General features: G+C 36.8%; 1 protein-coding gene across 1 annotated transcript; it reads left to right on the top strand.

The window, feature by feature from the left end:
• Positions 1-6,299: 6,299 nt before the first annotated feature.
• On the top strand, positions 6,300-7,885 carry LOC137169008 (C-C motif chemokine 13-like). The gene is made up of 3 exons (XM_067571942.1): positions 6,300-6,462; positions 7,265-7,376; positions 7,503-7,885. Exons 1-3 carry the CDS (start codon positions 6,330-6,332, stop codon positions 7,612-7,614), a joined length of 357 nt encoding a protein of 118 aa, XP_067428043.1. The 5' UTR covers positions 6,300-6,329; the 3' UTR covers positions 7,615-7,885.
• The last annotated feature ends 2,515 nt before the right edge of the window (positions 7,886-10,400 follow it).

Here is a 10,400-nt window from a genome sequence, read left to right as displayed (position 1 = left end):
TACTTGTTCAATCAATTCAATGTCAAGTTGGATCTAATCTAATCTAAAACAATAGTCAGGATTTAAACAGGTTTTGCCTGCTGTGATCATTCCTCCTGTTCATACTGGCCATTAAAAGATCGCTTCCTAATGTGCTTTCAGTGTGATTGATGAGTGACAAACTCTACAATCCTTGTTCTCTGCAGAAATGTATACCAAAGTTTATCTGAAGCTCCTAGGAAATTGATCCATCCATCTACAAACTTCACTAATACAAATAATGTCAATTAACTGTGATTGGGATAAACAGGAAAAAATAGAAACAACAAAGAGTACGTTTCTCTCTACAGCACTCCTCTCATCTCCACATGTCTCTGCTGCCACCCAGTGGTTGCTCAGTTACTGAAACATTTCACATCTCATGCTCAAAAATGTACATTAACCCGTTTTCAAATCATGTCTCTGCTCCCCAGTCAATGAGTCTGTGTGCCTTGTTTAAGTTTGAACTTTTGGTGTTACTAGTTGTAAATATTTACTGGGGTTCAACTCACTAGGCAGCGAAGTTGGTCATTCATATTCAGCTCAGTCTTTACTTTTTTTCTCCCAACCAGGACCATGTTAACCAACCTAGGGGCGGTCTGGGTCAAAAATGTGCTGTTATCCCCCATTGATCAGTTTTTGGTGACTAGATGAAGCACAAATTTATTAAGTAAAACACACAATGTAAAAACAATACACTGTATATGAAAATAAGTTCTTAAAACTTGATTTTAACGCAGGGCACCTCTACAAGACAGGGTCTCAAGATGCTGGTGTTACCTTAAGGCCTTTGGTGGTGCATGCAGTATTAAACAAAATTTCAAATTATTGAACGACCTTAAACTAAACCCATACAATGAGCCAGGAGCCTTTGGGCCCCTTGAGGCTTTGCCGGGTTGTAATCCAGCCACAATTGAAAACAGTTTGCACAGTAAAATATAGTTTATACTGAATCAAAATGAAACAAGGAACATATTTTAACTCAAAGACAACATTCACACCCGCAGAAACTTTACATTCTACAGCTCATCTAACCTGCATGAGAATACCTCAAACCTTCTTGCTGTGTGATAAGTGCTAACCACGGAGCCACCACGTGTGTAAGCCCAAGAAAACAGTAGAAACAGTAGAAATTATACACATGTACATTATTATGTATTATACATTATGTTACAAACAGTAACAAAGCCTGCTCCTGCCACGCCACAAACAGTACTAATGCCTTTTGTACCACAGCTAAAGCACTTCCTTTTTTTAAATTTGTATTGTAACAGCAGTTATTTGCTTAAAAGCAGTGGTGAGCTCATCCACCACTGTGACCACAAAAATAAGTCAATAAAACACCAACCACCAATGGTGAGTAACTGATGACACCTCCTACTGTCATTATGGATACAGTGGCTTTCATCATAGAAAAAGCAACAGCAATGCTTGTTCTCAATATAGTGTACACTGTGTAAGCTGTTGGTCGCCACATGTTCATAGCAGGAGCTCTCAGATTCCTCCGTGACAGTTTACATTTCACCCTCAAAACCTCAGTGGCGATGAATCTCCAGCAGATGATGACCTGAATAGACCTTCCAGTCCTACTGTGTGAACACCTCCTCCCCTAAAAAGAATAAAAACCCTCTTCCGCTCCAACACAAGTTGGTATTTTCACAGTTTCTCAACAACAACAATCCAACAGCTGACACTAAACCTCTGCAACAATGACTCAAAAAGCAGCAGGTGTTGGTTCTGAATATGAGCACCTGCAGTGACTGCTCCAAGGGATGACACAGAAGAAAATCCACCTCTGCTCCAACAGTAGTTAAATACACACAGTTTACTATATAAAATGCAACAATTCACCTCAAAACCTCTGCGGATGAACTTCAGGGCCAGCAGATGCTGACTGCTGGGAACACACTCTACCTTTCCATGACACTCTCAACAAAGGCAGGCGTTGACTCAACCTAAACTTGAACTGCTTTGTGATATTTGGTGAAATGAATGACTGGTTAGTTTTGAGTGGAGCTGTTAGTTTTGCTGTCATGACATGTGGAACATGATGCATGTGACAGAGAATTCTGCAGTGGTGGTGGTACAATTAGAGATATATTGATGAATTTTGAATCTTTGTTGGCATGATCAAGTTTTGAAAATGAATAATAACTATCTAGTTAGATATTTGTCTAACTAGTTCTATATCTGATATCGTAGTTTTGTTATTTATGAATATATATAGCTAGTTGTGGATATAGCCTAACTTATTTTTAACCTTAAATCCCCCAAGCCTTAGAGAAACATCACTTTCAAACTCTCCAATCAGTTATGGATACCTTGTTATTATTTTAGGATCAATTCATAATGTTTTTAAATTAGAGGTTTTAATTACTCTTTCTCTGTTCTAGTACTGTGGTTGGTTGTACCAGCGCTGCAAATTTTATTTTTATTGCGATATGTACATTGTATATACCTACATAGCCTAAATTTCACAGCCATAGTTTGAAGATCAAGATATTACTGTTAATACATATGATGTTAGTTTATAAGGCTAACAGTATATACAGAAGTGAAATATACCTTTTCGCCTACTTCAACGGCTACAACATTAAAATGGTAACGTATCAGCAATAATATCCAATACAACATAATAAAACTCTTTGACAGGAGTCAGTCTGCTACCTAATGTGTCCATTTTCTTTAGAGTACATTTTGCTGTGAATAGTACTGTACTTCTACTTAATTAAAATATAATAGTGTTTTTATATATGTGGTGTTTTTACATGTTGCTATTGCTCACTTGACCTTGTGTATACTCGCTCAGTAAGTTACATTAGATCTTCCAGAATATCCTCTATGCGAGGTTACACTATACCTTTTCGTCGCACTGCATTTGGGCCGTCAGCTTTCTCTGTGAAAGCCACAACTCAGTGGAACATCCTACCTGACGATGTGAAGAGCTGCAGTTCCATCAGCACGTTCAAAACCAAATTAAAATGTCTGTTAAAAACTACTCAGCTCTGAAACTACTGACTCTACCATTTATCTCATGGTATCCTCATGAACGCAAATAATCTTGCTTTTAATTTGACAAGCATACATTAGTCATTTGTAGTTGACATTGTGGGTGTATGTGATGTGCTATTGTGTGTAGCTTTGTGTTTTGTATTATATGTCCTGTGTGTTCTTTGCTTTGTATTGTTTGTTATTGTGCTGTTATATGTTTTAATTGTGACCTGCCTAAGGGACTGCAGATGAAAATTAGCTATAAGCTAACTCTGGTACATCAAATACAGTACATCAAATGGTAACATTTATGTTTAACACTGTACATGGTCCCATTAAATAAATAAGACAACAACAACAAAAGAAATCTCAATATTTACACCATTGGATGGTGTGAAGTTAGTCCTCTATGTTGATGGTGGGATAGTTTGTCATCTCTGTTATTCATATTCAACATCTGGGTGCTTTAGTTGGTTTTGTTTTGTTGTTTTCCTCCGTTAGGAAACACAGTGCTAAATCTGATCGGTACATGCTTACCAGCAATAATGTTGCTTTATTTTCTTTTTCATTTTAGATTTTAATCATATTTTTTAGTAAAGAGCCATTTCATAGAAGAGATCACACTCTGGCCTCTTTACTCAAACCTCTTTGTCTGCTACAGTGAAACTAGGAAACCTAAATTGAATTCATGAAGGATTTATTTTATTTTCTCATGTTTCTCTCTCTCTTTTTTTAAATTATCATATCAGTACCACAAAAAGTTTACTAATTCCACCTAGCAGCATCTATAAAGATAATTAATTAATTTGTTTTACCTCATTTGTTTAATCTGTAAGTGCTGGTCTGTATTTACTGTATTACTGTATTACAGAAACGAGTCAGAACTGTTCTTGGTCTATACACATTCACACCATCTTAACTGAAGGGCCTGATTAGGCAATAAGTGAAATTACCTGTGTGTGTGAAGCATGGGCTTCGATAAATAAACCAGAGGGTCATGAATGATCCACCTATTGTCAGTCTAGAGATGTTTTTTTTTAAACAGAATTGTGTCTGAGGAACATCCTGTTGAGACACTGTTGGCGTGCTTTTGAATTAGTTAAACAGTAGTTTAAACACTGAAGTAATTTAAGTATTCCTGAAATTATGATAATTACTTTGGCCAATTAAATCTGTTAAATCTGGATGAGTTTTGGTGGATTTTTGCTAGGCGTTAGCTGAGGTCACCAAATTATGAAAAGAATTGTAAACCGCAAAGTAAGACAATATGCTGAGATAAGCAAACGCAGCATGTTGCGATGCTGGCAGCTTAACACCCTCCTCCTCCTCCCACCAACACCCCCCCAAACCCAGTCTGCAAGCAAACTTTCCATTTAAACTTTCCAAACCAACCAGAAGTCTTTGCGCAGTTTCTTCCTGAGCCACAGAAGAAGAAAAAGTTTTATCATATATTTAGCTTTACTACCCAAGACCAGGAAAAAGTAAAAAATTGGCTAACTTCCCCTTTGAGAGTATTAGGTTGGGTTGAAGTATGTTTTCATGTTAAATTTCATCTTTCATCACAAGATCTACTTATTTTCCTAAACTTAATAGTTGTAATGAAGCAGTTTTGGAACACAACTTGTGTTAGGCTTGTTTCTACAAAAAAAATATATGTGTGCTAATATCAGGTATCAATAAGTGAAATTTACTTGGTGAACCTGTTACTTTGCTGGTTTTTACATATCCACATTTGTGCATCGTACCTGTTGCATCATCACGCCCGCCTTTGTTGCGAAACCACAGGTTTCCGTTTGAGTTAGCAGGGGGTGGATTGCTGCAGTAGTCATCCTCTGGGGGTTTTGTGTGTCTTTTATGTATCTTTTTTTTTATTCATGACTAATGACTAATTACTTTTTTCCTCTCAATAATTTAAAGTCTTAATTATATCCAAAAACACTGAGTCAAGTGATTGGTTTTAATGACTCTAACAACTTTCACAGGACAGACAAGACTAACAAACCAAATGTGACCTCATCAACCCTGAAAGTGTAAACAGCCGAGTTAAATGCCTGCAACTTTGAATGCACAACCACAGAAACTGACTAGCTTAAAGGGTACATATTGTATGAATGTACAACCATCCAGATCTGTATTGAGTTAACAGGTCAAACACAGATTAGTGATACAACTAAATTGTGAAGTGATAATCTGACATTTAGGGAGGCATTTTCTTCCACAGCTGAACCAGCTTTTAAACTTTTCACTCGATATTGACGTACACTGTGGCTATATTAGGTTACGTTACATGTGTTATGCTATGTAGTTGAGAAAAAAATAATATTTCTAATAGAGTACACCTGGTTTTAAGCCCTTAATTGCTGTTACAGTAACTCCTGTGCTTTTCTGATCCCCCAAAAATCTACTGATCCCTTGAATCCTGCATCCCTAACGTATACCCCAAAACCCCCCTCATGTTCAGAAAATTTCAAGATTCAAAAGGAAATAATGTGTAAACAGCATCAAGAGCATCTATATAGTCAAAAATACCCATACATGTTGTCCCCCATCAACCACTACAGATGCTCCTTTTTCCATTTCACATTCTAATTTCACAAAAAACGCAGTGAAAAAAAGAATACTATACATAAAATAAATAAACAACCATTGTCATAAAAACTACTTTGTAGGACCTGCTGTTGTAAAATGAGTCTAATGTGACAAAGAAGAAACGTAGTGATAAAAAATCAGTCTAAGAAAAGTTAGCATGATCTACGTACACTGTAATGTTTGAGAAGAGATAGATTTTGATGAGGCTTTCTCACTACTTCTTCAAATAGACCTTGACCATCGTGTTTGCACACATTACTAACATTAAGGATGATATAATGTCATTAATCTACATATCGCCTGTCATCATTTCTTTTTTTAAAAAAAATACCCATGAAGCAATAATAGAGAGAGGAGCTTAAACCCACATCTTTGCAGTATGCATCTGCATACTGCACAGACACGTTCACACTCATGCACAAATGCACACACACACACACATATAGACTGACTGATGTGCATATATATTTTTTTATCACATAGAATATGCTCTTTCACTTACTACGCTCCTCCTCCCCTCCCCTCACTCTTCTTCCTCTGCCTCATGTTCTTACTGAGAATTGTTGACCACATGGCCGCAGGGTTTTTTTTTTGCACGATGGGTAGTTTCAGGGTATGGTCATGGAACCTGTTTTGCTACCTGCTACTACCCCTGCTTTTAACCACACATACACACACACACACACACACACACACACAAGCAGCATAATAAAAGTGAGGGACTTCGAGCGATGCAGACAGACAGACAGAGTACCACCAGCAGAAGAAAGACGCCAACAATCAAGATGATGATGATGAAGAGCTCCATCATTCTGACGGCCTGCGTTGTGCTTCTCTTATCCCTCACTGTCGAAGCATCTCAAAGTAAGTTGACTGCATTTGCAATCCTGTTTTTGTAATAACTTCTTAAAGAATGAATTTCCCTCAATCAAGTGTTATCTTCTAACTTATCTTATAAAAGGTTGATGGAAAATAATAAATAATGCTGTTCCATAATTTTAAAAGTTAAGTTACTCACTAAAGGCCTAACAAGGTTTATAATGTCTGATTTCTGAGTCTTGGAAGGAAAAAATATTCTACAAAGACATTTAAAAAAATTAAAAGTGGAAAAATGAGCTGTAGTATGTATGTATGTATTTATATGTAAGTTACATAGACATGGGGGCAATTAGGAAAAGTTTTTGTTGTCTTATAAACTTGGGTATATTTGTATATAGGTCTGTAAGTGTGTATACAGTACACACTACATGTACGTTATCCATCATATAGTGTTTATTTCCACGTGTGTTTGTGTACAGTATGTACTTTTTTATATATGTAAATGAATTTGACTGCAAGTTTATATATGTCTAACAAATCCAGAGGTCAGAACCAAAGACACACTGGCATTTAAACACATGAGGATAATATAATATAATATAATATAATATAATATAATATAATATAATATAATATAATATAATATAATATAATATAATATAATATAATATAATATAATATAATATAATATAATTGGTATTTTTTCCCCAAATATTCCAATAATTTAAGATAATTTAAGTTATTTAATTGTTTTTGTGACTTATCAAAATGTTCAGCTGGGAAAGAGTAAAGAGAAAACCCATAAATGTCTGTTCATAACTTCTCTGTCTCTTTCTTGCTCTCTCAGGCAGCTTTGGCCCGGATGAGTGCTGTTTTAAGTTTTACTCCAAACTCCTGCCCAAGAGAAAGGTGATGAGCTACAAATACACAGACAAAATGTGTCCGATGGAAGCCGCGCTGTGAGTGTCACATCTCCTGCTATTAAACATAAACCTTATAAGTTCACATCTGATACTTTTCAGAAATAAGCTTTCCATGATCATTTTTAAATAAAATGTCTCAAACAATCTCTGTCTCTGTTCCAGCTTTACAATGAAGAGTGGCGCCGTATTCTGTGTCGACCCGTCTGTGGAGTGGGTCAGGAACATCATCAAGATGAAAGATTCCCAGGCTGCAAAAGCATCCGGCTCTGGTTAAAACCACTAACTGATCCAATGTATTAATAAGAGGCGGTTGTGTAGTGGTAACATTTAATCCAGCCATCTTTAAAGCTTTCTCTACTTTTCTAAAGTGTACTTTTCAATGAGCTTAAAACTAACTGCAAAATAACCTGAGATAACTTCTTGTTTGTATGTTTATTTCAATGCAGTTGAAGGTTTAAGTGATGTATTGGAAGGTTGCATATAAGCTAGGACATTTTAAATCAGATACTAATATTATTTTCTAATAAAATGCTTTATATATCATACTTATTTTCACTTTCACTTTTTTAAATGGCCACGTAAGTCCTTGTACGACTTTATATCAGACATCAGAGAAACATTAGATATAATCAGCGTTGGTGTTGTGGTTTCTATTTGATAAAGCCACAGGAAACTGCACCACATCTGCTCCAAATCTGCACCACAAGGGTGTGATAGTCAAGCATTCAGCAGATTCAACCCTTTAGACCGACATGAGCAAATTAAGCATTTGAGAATGATTTGAAAATACATCATTTTCTTCTAACTCTGTACAAATAAGTGATCATCACTCCTCTTCAGCTGCACTCCTTAATTTGCAGTTGGTGTAGCTCTGTGGCCAGCAGATGTCGTTCTTGTCTTCTCTCACATTCAACAAGGTCCAAAAATGGATCACGGTGTTTTCCAGGCTGGGCTTTTATGGCTCTAGGGTGGACTGCATCAAAATGAGAATTTTTTTAATATCACTTTTAATGAAGTTCTTGACAAATGCATCTTTGTGAGACTCAGTTATGGAGTACCAGGGCAAACATGACAACTAAAATCTTCTTATATGAGGGTGCAGACTTAGCCAACAGGGTCCAAATGGTAAAAACATTCTCTAAAATATGTGATCAACATTCATGAAACTCTCGTTGCTCTTTGTTGGAAAATTTCTGCACAAACTTGACCTGAAAATCGTCTTCCGGCCTCAAAATGACACCTCAAATGACGTCAGTGACATCATCACCCAGTCCTTTAAATAGTTTCAGACCCAGATTTTTTTTTTTTTTTTTTTTTATGTCTGGCCACCCTCCCTGCTATTTTACATGTATGTGTACACACACAATCTTATGACACCTGTTTGGATGCCATCATTCAATTGAATGGGCGTTATCAGCCTCATTCGATGCAGGTGCTTATGAACGCAATAAAAGCTTATGACTGAAGCTTCATACTCGCACCACAGGTGACCCATTAGAGGAGATGGTCTGATTAGATTTTGGAGAACCTTGCTACAGAGATTTGCATATTAATGAAGAAAAGAATCAGGTCGGAGACATGGGTATCTCACCAAAGCAATTCATCAATCTAGCAAATATTCAGCTAAAAGGGGCTAAATGACAACACTGTTAATGAATAAAATAAAATTCAAGCCATATCTCATTTGAGCTTTTGTCTGGAGGATTTGCTGTGGTACTTATTCATGAGACCAGGAAGGGAGTCTTGGAGATGTCCTATTAAATTTGCATATTATACCCGTCTGTCAGCGTGACCTACCTGTAGCAGAAAGAAATTAGGACACAAGCAGGCAGCCTGAGGTATTACAGTCACAGGCCTGAAGTATTTCACCTGACTTCACAATGAATTCACTACATTCGACTATAGTTAGAAATGGGCTATTACTTCCTTTACAGAAATGTGTCAATAATGTGTGTTTGTGCCTGTCTACTGAGATATATTTGGTATTTTTTCAAGATGTAGTGATACACAAAACACCTGTGATGATCACTGAAGCCTGAAATAATGAATCAGTGACCTTGGAGTGAAAAAGCTTCTATGTTGGTGAGCACAAAGGATGTTTTTGCCTTTGTAGGATGCTCCTGCTGTTTATCTTGGTAATAAAAAAAAATAATAATAATGACACAAACCACAGTGATACACTTGTATGTAGAATTCATGTGGTGTTATGGGAGACTGAGAGAAATAAAGAGAAGGAACATGAACACATGAATACACATACGTATATAAATAACCGGTGTGTGATGTCAGCTTTTCCTGACAGATGGGATCAACATAAATTAAACCCTGAGAGAACAAGAGAGAGGGTGTGTGTGTGCATGTGTGCGTGCGGGCATGCGTGTGTATGTGTGCTTGTGTGTGTGTGTGTGTGTGTTTGCAGGAGAAAGAGACAGGACAGAGAAAGAGTCAAAGATAGGGCAGGAGGAGAGAGGTTCATGCAGTCGAATGTGCAAGAATATTTTATTTTAGCAACAAAGTGTGACAGCATGTGCCAAGACCAACACCTGTCACTCACACACACACACGCACGCACACGCACAAACACACACACACACACATACGATTAGAAGGTTATTATGATGCTCACCATTAAGGACAGTAAGGGGAAATTAGAGTGTAAATCACCAGTTTAATGCTGGTTGTTTATCACAACTCAAACAGAGTAGCTACATTTCCTGGGAAACTCCTTAACAGCAAAAACCAAATTGTCACTTTAAGATGGCTGTCATATAACTTTTCCTGTCACGTTGTCATGGTAATAAGCATTAGCACATTGGCTGAACAATCCAATGATGATTGAGTTCAGCCGTCCAGATTTCTTAGAATCCTGCGCTGTCACACACATGATAACGCTGCTTTGCATGACAAAATACAGTAAAACCACTTCCTATGGCAGCCATCTTATGTGTTTCAAAGGAGATTAAAAGGAAATTAAAACTGGGAATTGAGAATAAATTAAGAAAGATGAGAAAGAGAGGGGATAGAGAGAGACCAAAAACCTAGAGATCAATATCATCGGGA

This window comes from Thunnus thynnus, chromosome 18 (genome assembly GCF_963924715.1).
Source record: "Thunnus thynnus chromosome 18, fThuThy2.1, whole genome shotgun sequence".
In the NCBI taxonomy this organism is placed as follows: domain Eukaryota; kingdom Metazoa; phylum Chordata; class Actinopteri; order Scombriformes; family Scombridae; genus Thunnus; species Thunnus thynnus.
The sequence above is the reverse complement of the archived record's forward strand: the minus strand, read 5'-3'. Positions and strand labels throughout refer to the sequence as shown.

Coding starts and splice junctions, on each gene's coding strand:
- LOC137169008 (XM_067571942.1), top strand. CDS start 6,330: ATGCAGACAGACAGACAGAGTACCACCAGCAGAAGAAAGACGCCAACA. Junction 6,463..7,264: donor CACTGTCGAAGCATCTCAAA/GTAAGTTGACTG, acceptor TTGCTCTCTCAG/GCAGCTTTGGCCCGGATGAG. Junction 7,377..7,502: donor TGTCCGATGGAAGCCGCGCT/GTGAGTGTCACA, acceptor TCTCTGTTCCAG/CTTTACAATGAAGAGTGGCG.